The 18,602-nt window shown below is 48.8% G+C and overlaps 2 protein-coding genes across 4 annotated transcripts; both read right to left on the bottom strand.

The window, feature by feature from the left end:
* Nucleotides 1-483: 483 nt before the first annotated feature.
* Nucleotides 484-2,661, bottom strand: CDKN2D (cyclin dependent kinase inhibitor 2D). Its single transcript, XM_044003094.1, has 3 exons — nt 2,530-2,661; nt 1,910-2,073; nt 484-1,684 (listed from the first exon to the last, which is right to left on the bottom strand). Exons 2-3 carry the CDS (start codon nt 2,048-2,050, stop codon nt 1,322-1,324), a joined length of 504 nt encoding a protein of 167 aa, XP_043859029.1. The 5' UTR covers nt 2,051-2,073; nt 2,530-2,661; the 3' UTR covers nt 484-1,321.
* Nucleotides 2,662-3,447: 786 nt separating this feature from the next.
* On the bottom strand, nt 3,448-13,376 carry AP1M2 (adaptor related protein complex 1 subunit mu 2). 3 transcript variants are annotated; one of them, XM_044003068.1, is made up of 12 exons: nt 13,335-13,376; nt 12,695-12,851; nt 11,666-11,733; nt 11,421-11,551; nt 10,338-10,518; nt 9,843-9,969; nt 8,622-8,764; nt 8,105-8,176; nt 6,771-6,929; nt 6,155-6,280; nt 4,300-4,375; nt 3,448-4,050 (listed from the first exon to the last, which is right to left on the bottom strand). In XM_044003068.1, exons 1-12 carry the CDS (start codon nt 13,374-13,376, stop codon nt 4,028-4,030), a joined length of 1,305 nt encoding a protein of 434 aa, XP_043859003.1. In that variant the 3' UTR covers nt 3,448-4,027. The 3 variants fall into 3 exon arrangements, with proteins under 3 accessions (XP_043859003.1, XP_043859011.1, XP_043859017.1); XM_044003076.1 differs by having other exon boundaries at nt 8,622-8,770; nt 10,371-10,518; XM_044003082.1 differs by having other exon boundaries at nt 10,371-10,518.
* Nucleotides 13,377-18,602: the final 5,226 nt, after the last annotated feature.

Below are 18,602 nucleotides of genomic sequence, written 5' to 3'. Positions count from 1 at the left end.
CCCCCCAGCCGCCTCCTCTCACGCCACCTCCTACCCATCACTGGGGGCCTGGGAGACCCGAACCACTCCCTCATCGCGCTCCCTTAGCTGCTCAAAGAAGAAATGCTCTTTTGAGCTGACTGGTCCAGAGTCCAGGATACTGGAACCTAGGTGCGGGGGAAGTCCTCCTGGCCCCTCCCTAGCGCCACTCGGAGGGCACAGCTGGGGGCTCTTGCTTCACTCGCGGTTTCCTGCCACCCTTCCGTTCCCGATGCCCAAACCACTGCCCCACCCAACCCCAGCTGGACCCTGGGAATCACCCCGCCCTCCCCCATCGCCCTCCAGGGCTAGTCACCTCCCTTCCCCGGTACAAATATTCACTGAACCCCTTCTCTGGGTGCTGAACTGAAGACAAAACTAAAAAAACACAAGCCCCTCCCCCTCATACTCCTTCCATCAACACTCCCTCTCCCCCGGAAAAAACAGGCGGCAGAAACTAGTTGGTCAAGGAATGCTCAATATTAATTTAATGGTTAAAAACATTAAATTATCACACAACATTTCTTCAGAAAGCATAATAAATAGAATCTTTTAAAAACTCTGTACAAGAGGCTGGAAAGAGGCCTTCAAAGAAAGAAAATGGAACACTTCCCCGCCACCATTCTCTCAGTTTTATCCCCCAAAATTCAATTGTGTTCCTGCGTTTGCAAAAGGAAGTAGTGCCCTTCTCTCCCCTACGGCCCCCCTGAGGTGACTTTGCCAAAAGATAGCTGCTTCTGGGAACCTAGAAATCCCCTGAGGTGTTGGGGTGGGGTGGGGGTGGGGCGAAAAGTGTGGGAGGAACGTGGAGCCTCCTGCCACTTTGGACCAGGGAGGGGATAGGGAGAGCCATTGCCCTAGATCATCATAAAAGGCCTAGAGCTTCCGCGAGCTGTGCCAGCCCGAAGGGAAGGGGTTGGGGCTAGAGGGGCAGAACCGAACCGTTTATCAGGTCACCTTCCGTGCTGTATCCAGGAGCTGGCTAGACTTTCTCTGCTTGCTCAGTTGGCTCTCTGCAGCCCTTGCCTTCCCCCAAGCTTCTCACATCACACCGAAGGGGAAAATAACCACACAAATAAACACCAACAAACCATAACTTGGGGTAGGGGTGGGGGCAGGGAGGAGATGGACCTTCGATACCCGGGTAGGCATGGAATAGAAAGAGAATTGACCACTCTCCTCCTCCCAGAGACACAGACCCTCCCTCAACCCTTCCCTATTCTCTGTTTCGGGGCTTCTTGGGGCTGGTCCCACCAGTGCCAAGTGGCATCCAGCTGTCCTGGCTGCTGAAGGGCCCCCGCGTTCACAACGATGAAGTAGGGAGGTGCCTTTCCAAGATCCGCCCCAACTGCCCGGCTCCACACTGCCGAGCCAGCTCAAGGGGCGTAAGGCCCCCGGCATCCCGATGCTGCAGGTCGGATTCCCCGGCCAGGAAGCTGACCACCGCAGCGTGACCCTCCCGCACGGCCAGGTGGATAGGCAGCGCCCCGGAGCCGTCGGGCACGTTCACGTCTGCGCCGTGCTCCACCAGGATCCGAAGAGTGTCCAGGAACCCTGTGCGCGCTGCGTCGTGGGCCGGGGAGGTGCCCGACCCATCCTGGACGTTGGGGCTGGCTCCCTGCTTTAGCAGCTCCAGAGCGATGGGCGAGCTCCCGAACATCATGACCTAAGGAATCGAGACACAAGGAGAAGAGAAGGTATTAGATTCGGGCAAAAGAAAGAATAGAGTCTCGGTTCATCCAGGCCCGACAGGGAGGAATAGAAGGAAGAGCAGGATAGTGAGGTGAGTACCCCCTTCCCTGCCACTCACACTCCCATGCCAGGCCACCAGGCCGCCTTCTCTAACAGCCGTCCCATCCTCCCCCTTGGCCCTCTCTGGGCACAGACCCACCTGCAGGGCGGTCTTGCCGAAGCGGTTCAAGGAGTCGGGATGCACGAATTCCTGGTGAAGGAGGCGCCGCACCTCGTTCACATCCCCCCGGGCGGCAGCCCCGCTGAGCCGGTCTCCGGCGCTTATCTCCTCTAGCAACATCTCCGACCTACAGGCCTGGCAGCCTGGATCCGACAGGAGAGAGGGCGCGGAGCGGGGTCAGGCCGGGGGGCACAGTACCACGGCCTTCCCCGGCAGCAGTGTGGTCCCTCAGCTCAGCCTATCTATGTAGCCCAGCCCAGCCTCCCCCGCTCGGGAGGCGAGCGGTGGGCCCCCGGCGCCTGCAGGGGCTCAGAAGCAGCACAGGGGGAGCCAAAAGGCCGTCCCCTCGAGCCTGCCCGACCCAGGCTCTACGGCACCGGCGTCTCAGTCTCTCCTAAAGCCGGCGGCCTGCAACCAAACCCGGACCCCTCCCCAGCGGGCTCCTCCCACCTGTCAGCCGGGATCTAGAGAGGGGGCTGGGAGGGCAGAATGGAGGCCCAATCCTACTCCTTTCCCTACGGCTCCTCCGCCTCCGCAGCCCAGCCCGGCCCCCGCCCCTTGGGGGCCGGGCTCCCCTGGGGTCTCCCCCCCGAACTCACTCTCCCTCCTCCTTCTGAGCGGGCGGGGTTCACTCTGAGCTCCAGCAGCAGCGGCCGCCGGAGCAAGGACGTGAGGGGGTGGAGCCGTCACCCCCACGTGGGCCGCTCCGAACGCGGAGTATTTGTTTTCTTACGAATTGACACTTTGTATCGGTCCCCTTTGCCCGGCTCCCGACCCTTCGAAGCCCCGCCCATTTCTCCATCTCGGCCAGTGGTGACGCGTCTCCGGGGCGCCTTCGAAATCAGGGGCCCAGAGCGTCGTTCCTGATTGGCTGGCGGGCGGCGACCAGCAGGGCACCGGTAATGGCGGGGTTTTCAGTTTCAAATACCAGTGGCAGGCGGGAAAGAAGCTCCCGGAGTAACTGACTGAGGGAGCAGGAGCCGGGTTAGGGTCAGAGCCGGTCCTCTTCTCGCGCCGGGGTCCGGATAACGACTAGTGAGTGTCACACCTCATTCCGACACAACTGGAAGCAGGACCCGCACCCCACCCCCATCCTAACTATGCTCCAATCCAGGATCCTTTCCCAATTTTGCTGCTTCCTGCAAAAAGACCAGGACTCAGAACCCTTTATCCTTCCCCAACAATATCCACACTAAAGACTTACCCATTTACCCTCGAATACAGTGACACCAGAACAGAGAACCCCTCCCACCTAAGACGCAGATGGAGGACCCTAACCACACTATTATAGGCCCTCTCCTTCGGACCATTCCCACCCCAAGAGACCCGTGTTCTTTCTACCATTGCAGCATCCTTGCCTCCTTTTATGAGGTCAGCCCCAGGACCCTTTCAACCTTTTTCCTCCTGCTCATTTGCCTCTTAAAGGTGAAGCAAAATCAGACTACACACTGCACTGGGTTGATCAGGTCTCAACTTTCTTTAATCTTAAATCCTAAAATCTAGATAGGGAGGAGAAACAGAGAAGCCAGTCTCAGAATACAGGAGGGTGGAAAACTCAGGGGGTCCAAGGCACAGCCGGCTCTCCTGACAAGGCACTGTGGCAGTGGGGGGAGGGTGTGGGGATAAATCAGTTTCCCCACCTTTACTTCATATAAAAATAGGAAAGAGAGAGTTCTAGGCAGATTCTTGTCACCTCTCTCCCCAATCAGGGAGAATCCCACTTGAGACATAGCAGAAGGGGCTCCAGCTACTTGAGGTTGCCTCTAGGCTTTGGGCCCCCAGATCACAAGTGGGGACAACGAAGGAGCTGAGACTCTCAGACAAGGACCATGAATGCCCACCCTCCCAAATACAGACAAGGCAGACTTCACAAACAAGGATCATAGGCACCCCTCAAACAGATGAGGGCCAAAGCAGCCCCTTAAACACAAAGACAGACTTGCTTCTCATTCATAGACACAGATGGAATGCCTCTCAGATAGGCACAAGAACAGGGGCCATTCACTCTCACAAACACACTCTTGAAAGAAAAACTTTGGGCAGGAGGGTCCTCAAGGTAAGATGTCAGTCTCAGCTGCTCCGGGCTCTGTTTCTTTTCTAACTGGTCCGAAGCTGATAGTCTACAAGGAGAAGGGACAACAGCCTTAGCGGGGTGATTGCAAGTAGGGATGGGAACACCTCCCCCTCCCTCCTCCCCATATCCTTAGTCTATGAAGACAGGGAAAGTAGAAAGTAGAAAGTAATATTGGTCTGTAGGGAGAGAAGCCAGGGGTCCCATCTATGCTTGGAGCTCTCATACAACTAATCACCTATTACCCCCTGGGTCTTGCTCACCACCCTTTCCACCCTTGTTATAGGTATCCTCTTACCTCCACTCTGGGTGATGTATCGAACCCAGGGAAGGGCTTGGTACCCGCTCTTCTCAATGATCTTCATGTACCGGACCTGTAAAATACCAGGAAAAATTGTTTCAGTAGGCATAAGAACTACTTATCCAGCCACAATATATCCAATCACATATGTGTTCCTGCCTCCACTGTCTCCCCACTCCGAACCATCATTCATGTCACCACCAGAATAATCTTTCATATAAATCTGGTTGAATCACTGCCCATTTCCCACCAATCAATTTCTTTTCTTTTCTTTCTTTCTTTTTTTTTTTTTGGTGAGGCAATTGGAGTTAAATGACTTGCCCAGAGTCACACAGCTAGTAAGTGTTAAGTGTCTGAGGTCGAAATTGAACTCAGGTCCTCCTGAATCCAGGGCCGGTGTTCTATCCACTGTGCCACCTAGCTGTCCCTCCCACAGATCAATTTCAAACTCCTCTCTGCTAAGGTGAATGCCCTCAGCAACCTGGTGCTACTTTCCCTCTTGTCTAGGTATCTCTCATCTTAGTCCATTGGTTCTAAACTCCAGGCAAACTAGACCACTCTCTGATTCCTGAAGATAAGTTGGGCCTTCCCACACCTAGTCTGTCTTTATTTGCAATGTTCTCTGTGCCTATTAAATTTCTACCCATCTTGTAATTCCAGGCTCTAAGGTCAATTCCACCAGGAAGTTTTCCTTGATCTCTCTGATCAATAACTACCATCTCTCACACAAAATCACAGAATGATAGAGTCGGGAGGAGCCAGCAAGTCTAGAGTTTGTTCTTAATCTAGGGTCTATGAGCTTTTTTTTTTAAAACAAATGTTGATAATGATTTTAATCTAATTGTTTTCCTTTGTCAGCTAGATGGCACCATAGTGCACAAAGCACTGGGCCTGGAGTCCCTGAATTCAAATTCAGTCTTAGGCACTACCTGCAAGACCCTGAGCAAGTCACTTAGACTTTCTTAGCCTCAGTTTTCTCATTTTATAAGACCAGGAATAATAATGGCACCCATCTCCCAGGGTTATTGTGAAAATCAAATGAGATAATATATGTTGGTTGTTGTTCAATTGTGTCTGACTCTTCCTGACCCCATCTGAGGTTTTCTTGGCAAAGATACCAGAGTGATTTGCCATTTCCTTCTGCAGCTCATTTTACAGATGAAGAAACTGAGGCAAATTGGGTCAAGTGACTTGCCCAGGGTCATACAGCTAATCAGTGTCTGAGGTCTGATTTGAACTCATGAAGATGAGTTTTCCTGATTCCAGGCCCAGGGCTCTAACCACTATGGCACTGTGCTGCCCAACATTTGTTAAACACCTTGCAAACTTTTAGTTGCTGTATAAATGCTGGCTATTACTATATTCCTTTGTAATCGTTTTCTTTTAATTTATGAATTTTGAAATACTATCATAAGAAGGAGCCAATAGTCTTTGCCTACAAGGTCCTTGACACAAAAAGGGCTAGAAAGCCCTGATCTTATCTAGGCCCATTTCACAGATGAAATAACTGAGGCCCAGAAATAAAGTGATATGAGTAGTCACACAGCAATAAGAGACAGAAGGAAGATTAAAACCAGGGGTTCAGTGCTCTTTCCACTATCCTATGCTCACACAATACTGTTTTTGCACCTCTTTAATGCACTTAAAACAAGTAATACCCTATGTCATACTTGTCTAACCATGTCTGTGAGCCCAATGAGAGCAGGGTTTGATACTCCCTAGCCCTTCACCTCCACCCCAGCACCTAGCATAGTGCTCTGCATTTGTTTGTATAGCGTATGAAGGGAACTTGCTAAGGTCATTGCCCTGGGATCATCTTTCCCCTCTTCCCAAACTCTCCCTACCCTTTTACCTGAATCCCAGAGACAGTAAAATAAGGAATCTCAAATTTGACAGAGATGGGAGGCCGGCCCTCCACTTCTTCTTTCTCCACACTGGGTAAGCCAAAGTGTGCTCTCATCAGGTATTCCTTTCCTCCCTGCAAGGTCAGATGGATGGTGAGGAAGGTAGTAGACAGGTAAACAGGTGAAAGGAGGGGTCCAACTGTGCCCTAGGAGATCCCTCACAGGGCACTGGATAGAACATAGAATTTAGCCCTGGGCCAGACCCCAAGAGAACTTCCATTCCAATCCCCCCACTGAAAGGAGGTGAAAATGAGGCCCAGAGACTTTATGGAGGGCTTTCTCAAGGTCACACAGATAGAAAATAGCAGAGCTGGGATTTCTACCCACGTGTCCTTTGATATCAAGCCCTGAGCTCTCTTGTCATTTCACTTGGCTGGCTGAATAAGGCCCAGGAGGTTCATTTCAAACATGCTCATACCTCTGCCCTCCTCAGGGTCTAGCCCCTTCCCACTGCTCCAAACCTAACTGACCAAGCCCCCTCTGCTGTTCCTTGGACTCCTGTTGTTGCCCCCACACCCCCATTGCCCCCTGACCCCACCCACCACCTGCTCCTCCAGCTCTCACAGGAAAGGACTTGATGTTCCAGATAACCACATTTTTCTCAGGCAGGTACTTGGCACTGCCCACACTGGTTTTGAATCGGGGGGAATCTGCATCACTGGGCACTGGGATGGCGATCTCCACACTGTTGGCCACCGACTGCTTCTTAAACTGGCCCTTAGCCTGGCAGAGGTGGGGAGAGGAGCCGAGACTCATCAGTCTTGGATGTTCCCCTTGGATCCTACAAACTTTTTTCTATCCTGGTCATCTCTCCCATCTTCCCCAGAACTCCACCCCCACCCCTCCTCTACCCATCACACTCCAGCCAGACAAACGTTCCCATTGAGATGATGAGAATAACCAACATTTATTAAGTGCCTTAAGGTCTGCAAAGCGCTTTCCATACATGATTTCACTAGATCACCCCCTGTCTTTGCCACTTTGTTCCCTGCCTCTCCCATCCCACCCCCAAGCCAAACTCACCCTGTCTTTCAGAATCCAGTCCAAGCCCAAAACCCTGAGGGTAACCTTCTCTCACAAAATACCAGGATTGGAAGAGTACTCCAAGCATAAATCCCCTCTGACTCCCTTAATAAGAGGCCATTCAACTCCCTACTTGAGGACTTCTAGTAATGTGGAACCTACTACCTCCTAAAAGATTTCATTCTACTTTTGGACAGCTCTCATTGCAACGGTTTTTCCTCATGTGGAGCCCCAGCTTGGTTCACTGAGATGTCCATCTATTCTCCTTGTTCTGCCCTCAAAGGTGGAACAAAGCAGGTCACTCTTTCTTCCCCTCGACAGCTCATCAGATACTTGAAGATAATCATTCTATCATTCCCTCCTTTCCTCCACGTTCTCTCTTTTCCAAGTTAATATTCTCTGGTTCCTTCAATAGACCCTGGGAATGATGTGATCTTCAGTCTCCTCACTACCTAGATTTGCTCCAGTTTCATATTTTCTAAAATGCATTTAAACTGAATGTCACAAGCTTCAGATGTGGCCTGACCAGAACAGAGGAGAGTGGGAGCAACATCTCTCACATTTTGAATCCTAACCCTCTTCTGATGAAGCCTAATTTGCCTTCACTTTTTTTCCTGCCATGACAATTCAGTGAGGCTGTGGTTCATTAACATGTCTACCTTTTCCACAGGAATTGTTATCTAAGCATTCCTCTACCAGTTGATTTTTTGGACCCAACTGCAGCATTTCACATTGATCCCTGGTACATTTCATCTTCTGAGACACAACCTCTTCTATCCTGGAGAGATCTCTTTGGATCATGCCCCACCAAACACTTTAGGGGAGCAGTGATCCAGGGTAGAAGATGGACAGGGGAAGTCCAAGGTTCTACTTACCTTAACCATAATTTCTACTCGGCTGTGTGAAAACTTCTCAATGACAGACTCAATCCAGATCAGTGGTTTTACCTGTAGGGAGAGAGTCCCGAAGGCTCAATCTTTTTTTTTCTTTTGCAGGGCAATGAGAGTTAAGTGACTTGGGGGCAGCTAGATGGCTCAGTGGATAAAGCACCAGCCCTGAATTCAGGAAGACCTGAGTTCAGACCCGGCCTCAGACGCTTGACACTCACTAGCTATGTAACCCTGGGCAAGTCACTTAACCCTCATTGCCCACGCAAAAAAAAAAAAAAAAAAGGAAAAGAGAGTTAAGTGACTTGCCCAGGGTCACATAGCTAGTGAGTGTCAAGCGTCTGAGGCCGGGTCTGAACTCAGGTCCTCCTGAATCCAGGGCTGGTGCTTTATCTACTGCGCCACCTAACTGTCCCCAAAGGCTCAATCTTAGGGCATGGGATCAAGCAGCACTCCCCAAAACATCAGGCCCAGGGCCAGAGACTACATTAGTGGTGAGACGCACCTGGGTATTGAGTCGATAAGACATGAGCTCAAAGTCACCATCAGGTGGGATGAAGGAGATGGTTCGATCATTGTCAAATCTAGAGAGCCGTACACACTGATGGAACTTAACATCTTCCAATTCAACAGACTTGTTTTTGTTGCCTGAAACTCAGAGAAGAAGAAACTGTTGTCTTAGTTGGAACATATCATCTGGACCTGTGTGCATGTTTCCATTCTGATCCAAGTGATCTTGGACAAGTCACTTTGCTTATCAGAGCCTCAGTTTCCCCATCTGTAAAATGACAGAGTTGGACTATACCAGAGTTTCTTAATTTTTGTGTGTGTGTCATAGAATAGACGCCTTTGGCAGGCTGGGAAAGGCTATGAACTCCTCAAAAAACATTCTTGGGGCAGCTAGATGGTGCAGTGGATAGAGCACCGGCCCTGGAATCAGGAGTACCTGAGTTCAAATCTGGCCTCAGACACTTAATACTTACTAGCTGTGTGACCCTGGGCAAGTCACTTAACCCCAACTGCCTCACTAAAAAAACAAAACAAAACAAAACAAAAACATTCTTTAAATGTATAAAATAAAACACAACACATAGGATTACAGGGAAACCAATTATATTGAAATAATATCATCTTTTCATTACTAATAATCAAAATATTTTTTAAAATAACAAGTTAGGAATCACCGGACTAGATGATCTAAGATTTTTTCCAGCTTTACTTTCAATGATGCAATATGTTAAAAGTCCATCTAGTCTAAATTCTTTATTTTACAGGTGAAGCAACTGAGACTCCTAGAAAGAAATAGTTTGCCCATGTTCATGTGGCTAGTAAACAGAAAACCCAAGACTTGAACCCCAGCAGGCTTTTTGACTCCAAATCCAAAGGTGTCTCTACCACACCACCTTGGCTTCTTCACTCCCTCCATCACTCTTGACACCTCCAGTCATGCCAATGGCTGACGTTCCCTGCCAGTGCATCCTAAAGTTCTGTAGGGTCACCCCCTCCACGTTCATGCCACCCAAATCCTCAGAGTAACCCAGGGCCACGACCTTCCTTCCCCCATTCTCTAGACCTCTCAAAACATGGTAGCCATTCTGGTGAAAATCTTTGGCTAGTGGAGGGCTGCCGAAGGAATGTCTATGATGCTCCCCTCTATTCCTTACCCCCCCCCAAGGACTGACTAGGATCTAATTCCCAGGAATGACCCCAGACCCCAGAAACTTACGGCCAGTGAGTTCAAAAAGCACCCTGTCATTGAGGCCTAATCTCAGCTCCGGCATGCCAGACAAGAACACCTTCAGCTTAATGGTGCCCACAATCTCACTCAGCAGCACACTGCCATTGGCATTGACCTGAACCAATGGGGAGTAGGTATCAGCAGGATATACTGGAGGGTGGGAGAGAGTGAGGGCAGATCCCAATTCTCCCAATTCCTTTCCCTAACAGCAGTTACCACAGGTGGTAAGCAACACCTTCCTCACCCCCCCATTCCACCCACTGATAGTTCTTCACCCCGAGACAGTCTCTTTTTTTCTGCAGGGCAATGGGGGTTAAGTGACTTGCCCAAGGTCACACAGCTAGTAAGTGTCAAGTATTTGAGGCTGGATTTGAACTCAGGAACTCCTGAATCCAGGGCTGGTGCTTTATCCACTGCGCCACCTAGCTATGCCCCCAGACAGTCTCTTGAACTCTGACTGGTGCTCTTTCTAATCCCCATTGCTCCTACCCCCACCCTTAGTTTCCCAGGGCTTACCAATAGGTTGACAGACTCGATCACATCAATAAAAACCTCGTTCTTCTTATACTTGATACCCTCTGAGCGCCAAGAAACAGCATTGGTGACTGTTGGGGGTACCCGGGACTTGCCTGTCTCTAATTTGTTGCCCTGTTGAGTGATATACCTGGAGGAAGAAAGGGGGAGGGATTAGGCCCATGTTCTTAGCTCCCTTTTCTCCAGCACATTACCAATATTATCTTATTTGATCCCCACAATAACCCTGGGAGGTAGGTACTATTGTTATCACCCCCATTTTTTTGGGGGGTGAGGCAGTTGGGGTTAAGTGACTTACCCAGGGTCACACAGCTAGTAAGTATCAAGTGTCTGAGGTCGGATTTGAACTCAGGTCCTCCTGACTTCAGGTCCAGTGCTTTATCCACTGCGCCACCTAGCTGCCCCTATCACCCCCATTTTACAGATGGGAGAATTGAAGTAGACCAGGTGACTTACCAAGGGTCACACAGCTAGGTATCGGGGCTAGATCTGAACTCGTCTTTCTAACTCTAGAACCAGTACTCTATCTGCTGTGCTGACTATCAGCTGCCTTAAAACAGGCATGTAATAAGTTCCAGATTTGGGGTGCTCTACCATGTCAGGTGGCTTCTCTCTTCCCTGGGAGGTAGAATCATAGATTGAGAGTTGGGAGGGATCTTAGAGATCAACCCATTTTATGGATGAAGAAACTAAGGGCCAAGGAGGTCAAATCACTTCCCCTAGTTCACCTGGGGAAGAAGGTGGCAAAGCTGGAAACACCTCTCTGGGCCTCAGTTTCCCTACTTGTAAAATGAAAAATGAGTAGGTCGGAATAGATGAGCTGTAAGGGCCCTCCCAGTTCTGGTGTGTCTTGCCTAGAATCAGCCTCCCTTGTGCTCGTAGAAAGAGCAAAGAGAGAAGCAGAGCATGTTGGGAACTGAGGAGGTGGCCCTGTGATCATTTGTCAGAGTACTAGGGAAATAACAATTGCATGTGAAGCCCCTAGGACCTGAAAGACCCTGGGGAGGCTGCCCCCACCCCAGTTCCACTTACTCCTGGAGGATTTTGCTGTCCGTGGTCTGTGGAAAGCCAAAATCCATGAGCTCATCCAACAGCTCATAGACAATGACGAAGTTGTCACGGATGCTCTCCTCCTCTAGCTCCTTGAAGTACTCAGAGAATACCTGGAGAAGAGAGGAAACAGGTGGGGTGGGGGGAGGATGAAATGATCAGCATCCTTCCTCCTGACTGGGCCTATCAGGAAGGTAGGGGCTACAAAATGGGGCTGGGGCTCTTACCTCCACAGCCTTGTAGAGGAACGAATAGACCAGGGAAGCATTGGCATTCTTGAGTGTGGTGGCCACCACTGTTACCAATCTGGAGTCAAGGAAAAGGCCCCAAGATGGTGGGGTGGGGGAGTGAAACAGGAAAGCATTTCTTCCCCACCCCCACTCCCCCAGCCTCATTCTTCTCTTCCAGCCCCCAGCATACAGCCAGCTCTGGACCCCAGCTCTGGGGCTCCTGCCACAGATCACAGCCAACGCCAGCTCCTGACTTGCCTTGTGACATGGGGCACATCACTACCCTCTCTGGATCCTTGTTTCCCTCCCAGTTTCCAGCCCACTGGTGACAGGGGAAGAAGAGCCTATTCAGGTTCCTGCTTTGGGTAGTATGGCTAAGTGGAAAGAGCCCTGGGCATTGGAACCAATCAGAGGGCTTGGATCTTAGTACCTAATCTGTAGCTGACTGCTGGGGTGAGCCTCTCTGAGCCTCAGTAACCCTTCTCTGTAAAACTGAGGGGGTTTGACTAGATGATCTCAAAGGTTCCTTCCTGTTCTAAATCCTATAAGCAAAGACTGATGACTGGTTAGAACACAGGGGAACAAAGAAAGTTTGGTGCAATGAAAAGAATGTAGGATTTGGAGTTCTATCCTCTCGGTTCTTGTCCCTCTTCTGATGCAAAAACTTTTGTGTGGCCCCGGCTCAGTCATTTCGTCCCTTGGAGCCTTAGTTTCCTTATCTGTAAAATGGGCATGATCTTCCCTCCCCTGCCCTCTTCCCAGGGCTGTTGTTATAAGCATCCCATGGAAAAAGTGTGTGGAAGATACTTTGTAACCACAAAAAGAGGTCTGAAGACCCCAGGTCAGTGGTCCTAAGTCAGGGAGGTTGGGCAGACAAGGACACAGTCCTCCACCTTTCCAAAGCCCAGGAAAAGGAAAGCAGGCAGATGCAACCATGGGCAAGGCTTCTGAACCCAGAGGGACATCTAGCAAGATGCTCCCCTTCGCACTGCACTCTCCCCAAGGCCCTGGCTGGAGGAAGGATGCAGTAAAGGTTGCTATGTTTGATCCACAGGAAGTGCACCCTGCCATGGGTCAGCAGTGGGGTCAGGGCTCCCTCTTCTTCCTTCTGCATCAGCAGGGGCATGAAGTGGTCTATCTCTGCCATGTTCACGTCCCCCTTGTAGTTCCGGCAGATCAAGGGCTGGTCAATGGGAGAGAAGGAAGGGGGATGAGGTTCCTCCCCAATCCTAGCCCCACCCCCTTTTCCTCTGCAGGCTCGGCACTTTCATCCCAACCGTAAGAGAGCCTGAAGACCCGGTCACCTGGGATTGGGGGTGGGGTGGGGTGGCAGGGAGAGGTGAGTGGCCTTCACCAGGGAAAGGGGCTAGAGTAAGGAAGGGCCCTCTTCACAGGGAACTCTCCTTTCTTCTTCCCTCTTTCCCTCAGGTGAGCTTGTCCAGCTGCTCCACACCTGGGGCAATGATGGGCCCAAGAGGCCGGCCACCCAGGACACCTAGGTTCTTTTCTCCAGCAAAATGAGGGAGTCCTAGGTCTTAGGGCTGGACCTAAGGCCCTGCGGGAGTGAATCTGTCTGGGGGTTGTCTGCACCCCCCTCTCCCCCACAGGTCTTACCTGTTCGGGACTCTCTCTCACCCCAACACCTAGGAAAGCAGCCCCTTCTCACCTTCCCCTTCATGTCCAGAATGAAAACAGCAGAGGCAGACATGGCCGTAGCAGGACCTGGTCAGAGCAGCAGAGGCCTTGCTAGGGGCAACAGGGAGGAAGGAGATCTTCGGGCGCTTCCTTCTTCCTGCAAAGGCAGTGTCACCTCACCCAGGTAGGAACCCTGATCCAGGTGAGCAGCTCTTAAAGGGGAGGTGACCCAGGTGAGCAACTTCCTCTGCCTACAGAAATTCTCCTCCTGCCGGGGGCGGAGTTAGGGAGGGATCCTAGGGTCTAAGGATTTAGAGCGGGAAGAGACTTTGTGTTTTGTTTTTTCTCCAACTTCCTCCTTTTATAGATGGGGAAATTGCAACTCTGAGTGGGAAGTGACCTTCCCAAGGTCACACAGTAGTAGAGCCGGTCTTGGAACTCTGGTTTCCTGTGATTCTGACAAATTAAGTATACTTTCTTTTTTCCTTTTTTTTTGGGGGGGGGTGAGGCAATTGGGGTTAAGTGACTTGCCCAGGGTCACACAGCTAGTAAGTATTAAGTGTCTGAGGTCAGATTTGAACTCAGGTCCTCCTGAATCCAGGGCCGGTGCTCTATCCACTGCACCACCTAGCTGTCCCGAAATTCAGTATACTTTCACCACATACATCCCCAAGAAGGAGCTATGCAGACAAAGGGATGTAAAGGATATCAGATAAACATTCCTCTGGAAAAGAAGGTGGCTATGCAGAGAGCAAGAGCCAGGCTCAACTTCTGGGCAGCTGGTTTGCTGTTCTGGTATCCTGGGGATGTCAGGAGAAGGCATGTTGGGTAAGCTTAAGGGGAGGATGCGAATGAGAGGTGTTCAGAACCATGCCTCAGTTGTCATTCCTCCTTCTCCCCTCCATCTCTCCCCCGCCCCTCATACTTTTTACTGTCTTCCACTTCTTTGTCCCAGGATGCACAATGCACAGCCCAACTCACTGCAGGGAAGGAAAGAATGAGTCCTATGTTCATGGAAAGCCCTTTGAAGAGACCTATGTCCTAGGTCTTTCCATTCCTCAGTAACCTCTGGTTAATGAAATAAATTGTCCAGCCTATACTGTTTGTAGCTTCCTCCAGGATTGTGGTGGACAGCCATTCAAAGGAAGGGGACAGAGACCTCGGTCCAACAACTCTTATCCCTCCTCAGCAACTAGCTGTCTCACCTGGACCTTTGGGGACTGATTAATCATCCCCCAAATCTCCCATTTTATTTTTGATGTGTGTGTATATTTTGATTTTTTACTGCTATTTTAAAAGTTTCCACTGCCTTTATTTTTTTCCTTTTTTCACATTTTAAATTATTTATGAATTATTTATTATAAACAACAATACACATTAGTGTAACTAGACAAGCTTTGCAATTATTCAGAGTTAAAGTAATTTTGTATGGGGGGAGGACATCTGCTACATCCATATTAAACAAAGATTTCTATATTCCTTACTTCTTGCTGGTCTTTGCAGCAGCAGAAAAATGGTTCTGGAAAGTAGACATTTTTCAAAAGTTTTAGGTTAACAATTTTTTTTACTTTTAAAATGCTTTATGGATGCTTTCCCCCCTCCTAAATCTGTCCCTGCTTACCAACTCCCCTCCTCCAAGCAGAAATCCTCCATTATAACAAACATATAGTCAAACAACAAGCAGAACACCTGAAGATACTGGCCGTGCCTGAGGATACACATTTGGTTCTGTATTTCTAGTCCAGTGATTCCCAACTTTTTTTTGTTGTTGTTGTTCTTTGAACACCTTTCAACAACAACAAAATGTGTTGTGAACTTCCAGGGCAATTTAATAGACTACTCATAATATTCTACAATTATTTACCGATTATGGCACCACTGAAGGATGCTTATCATGAACCCCCTTAGAGGCATAGCAGAAGAGAACCAGCATTTATTAACTACCTACTATGTGCCAGCAAGTGTAGCAGCTTGGGGGTGGCTAGGTGTCATCGTAGATACAGCATCAACCCCTGGAGCCAGAAGAACCTGAGTTCAAATCCCAGCCTCAGACAGTAGAATGTGTGACCCTGGGCAAGTCACTTAACCCTGTTTGCCTCAGTTTCTTCATATGTAAAATGAGCTGGAAGGAAGGAAATGGCAAAAAAAATACCCCAGTATCTTTGCCAAGAAAACTCAAAAAGGGGTCATGAAAAGTGAGACTGAACTACAACAACACTGGGCTAAGTGCTTTTGCAAATACTATCTCATTCGATCCTCACAACAACACTGGAAGGTAGGTGCTATTATAATCCCCATTTTACAGTTGAGGAAACTGAGGCAGACAGAAACTAAGTAATTTGCACAGAGTTACACAACCAGCTGAGGTCAAATTTGAACTCCTGTCTTCCTGACTTCAGGCCCAGAGCTCTATCCATTTGGACAGTTGGCTTCCCTTGAACCATTCTTTCAAATCCTCAAGGGGGTTCTGAGCATAGAAACCACAGCTCTCTCCCATCAACTGTCTGCCAAAAGATGAAGGATGTGCTTCATCATTAGTTACTGCTTCAGGCCCAGTTCTGGGTTCCTTCAGAGCTCTTTCCCCTCCTGTTGTTGTTATACTTATTCATCCTTTTTTGAAGAGAACCAATCTCCTCACATTATTATGGTCATGAAATAAATTGTTTTCCTGTTTCTGTTCACTTCCCTCTTCACCAGTTCATACAATTCTCCAAATTTCTCTGAATTGGTCCCATTCCTTCTTTCTTATGGTCCAATCAAACCTGTTGCATTTGTATACCCAGTCACCTTCACTTCCCCAAACACATCCCTCCTGCCTCTCCTCCCCTGAGAGCCAGCCTCGGAATGCCATCCAATTGTTTATATTGCTGTGCAGTCTCCACCCCTGATTTTGGCGACGGAAGTTTGAGGTTATGGCATTCCCCACCCCCAAGCCACCCAGTTCTATGAAAGAACAGGGAAAGGAGACTGATGAGGTGTTGACAGTGGATAACTGCTCTGCTGGAGGTAGGGTGAGGAATTCTGTGTAAGGCCACCCAGCTCCAGAGTCCCTGGAGTTTTCTGGAAAGCAACCAGCAAGACCGGATAAAGAGAAAGGCCTCAGTGTGGGAGTCCCGAGGCCTTGGGCTTCCGACCCCTCTCACCCCAAACATTGTTATATAAAATGGGGATAATAATCCTCATGTTAGCTACCTCACAGGCCCACTGTGAGAAAAACCTTCTGTAAATCTTCATGCCACACAGCTGAATATTTTGATGGCTTTTGATCTCGTGGAAGTAGCTGCATCTTTCTCCTGTGTAATTCTCCTATGACTTTTTATAAATTCTTCATAGAGGATCTACCCAGTGCATTAGAGGCCTTCCTCTGCGATTAAAAAAAAAATTTTTTTTTTTGGTGAGGCAATGAGGGTTAAGTGACTTGCCCAAAGTCACACAGCTAGTAAGTGTCAAGTGTCTGAGGCTGGATCTGAACTCAGGTCCTCCTGAATCCAGGGTGGGTGCTTTATCCACTTCATTACCTAGCTGTCCCTGCTTTAGGTCTTTACAATAATCCTGAGACCATGGGCATTAACCTCTACCTGGAAGGATGTGAGACTGTGGCATTTGGGTTGAATCTTGGAGTAGGAGGATGAAAGATTGGGGTTCAAATTTATAATCATACACCCCCTCGATATGTGACCTTAGGCAAGCCATTGAACTTCTGTGATCCTTAAGGTGCCTTTCTAGGATTTCCCTAGAAGTTTATAGATTAGTCAATAGTCAATAAATATTCATCAAGTGCCTACCATGTGCCTGGTTGTTGTTGTTCAGTCACGTCCTTGTGAGCCCATTGGGGTTTTCTTGGCAAAGATACTAGAGTGGTTTGCCATATACTTCTCCAGCTCATTTTACAAATGAAGAAGCTGAGGCAAACAGGTTTAAATGACTTGCCCAGGGTCACACAGCTAGTAAGTGTCTGAGGCTAGATTTGTCTTAAGATTAGTCTTCTTGACTCCAGGCCCAGCACTCTAACCACTGCACCACCTAGCTGCCCATTATATGCCTAGGTACTGGACTAATAGCTGGAGATACAAAGAAAGCCCAAAGACTGTCCTTGTTCTCTAGGAGCTCACAGTCTAATGGGGAAAACAACATGCAGACAACTAAGTATAAACATGATAAATACAGGATCAGTCAGAAATAATCAACAGAGGGAAGGCATTAAAATCAAAGTGACTAGGGGGCAGCTAGGTGGTACAGTGGATAAAGTGCTGGCCTTGGATTCAGGAGTACCTGAGTTTAAATCCAGCCTCAGATACTTGACACTTAACTAGCTGTGTGACCCTGGGCAAGTCACTTAACCCTCATTGCCCTGCAAAAATTAAAAACCAAAACCAAAAAAATGAAAGGGACTAAAGTACCCATGCCCTTTGAAACAGAGACTGTTACTAGGCTTACACAACGAGGAAGTCATGGATAAGAAAAGAGTCCCCATATACTCCAAAATATTTATAGCAACAACACTTTTGTGATAGCTAAGAGTTGGAAACAAAGTAGATACCTTTTGACTGGGGGAATGGACAAACAAATTGCACTACATGAATATAAGGGAATACTACTGTACTATAAGAAATGATGTATATGATGGAGATGGAGAAATATGAAAAGACCTATATGAACTGATATAGTGAGAAGTAAACAGAGCCAAAAAAATATCTATACATAGCCACTAAAGCAATGTAAATGGAAAGAACAACACATCAAAAGAATCAAAAGTAAATGTAAGGGGCGGCTAGGTGGCACAGTGGATAAAGGCCCTGGATTCAGGAGTACTTGAGTTCAAATCTGGCCTCAGACACTTAACACTTACTAGCTGTGTGACCCTGGGTAAGTCACTTAACCCCCATTGCCCCAAGCAAAAAAAGAAAAAGTAAATGTAAGAGGGGGGCAGCTAGGTGGTACAGTAGATAAAGTGCCGGCCCTGGATTCAGGAGGACCTGAGTTCAAATCCAGCCTCAGACAATTGACATTAATAGCTGAGTGACCCTGGGCAAGTCACTTAACCCTCATGGCCCCACAAAAAAGAAACACCTTGGTGAGGAAACATCATTTGGGGTAGCTAGGTGGCGCAGTAGATAGAGCACCGGCCCTGGAGTCAGGAGGACCTGAGTTCAAATCTGGCCTCAGACACTTAACACTTACTAGCTGTGTGACCCTGAGCAAGTCACTTAACCCCAGTTGCCTCACTAAAAAAAAAAAAAAGTAAATGTAAGGGCAGCTAGGTGGCACAGTGGATAAAGCACCCGCCCTGGAGTCAGGA

This window comes from Dromiciops gliroides, chromosome 1 (assembly GCF_019393635.1).
Source record: "Dromiciops gliroides isolate mDroGli1 chromosome 1, mDroGli1.pri, whole genome shotgun sequence".
Lineage (NCBI taxonomy): Eukaryota > Metazoa > Chordata > Mammalia > Microbiotheria > Microbiotheriidae > Dromiciops > Dromiciops gliroides.
This window is presented reverse-complemented; position numbering and strand designations above follow the sequence as displayed.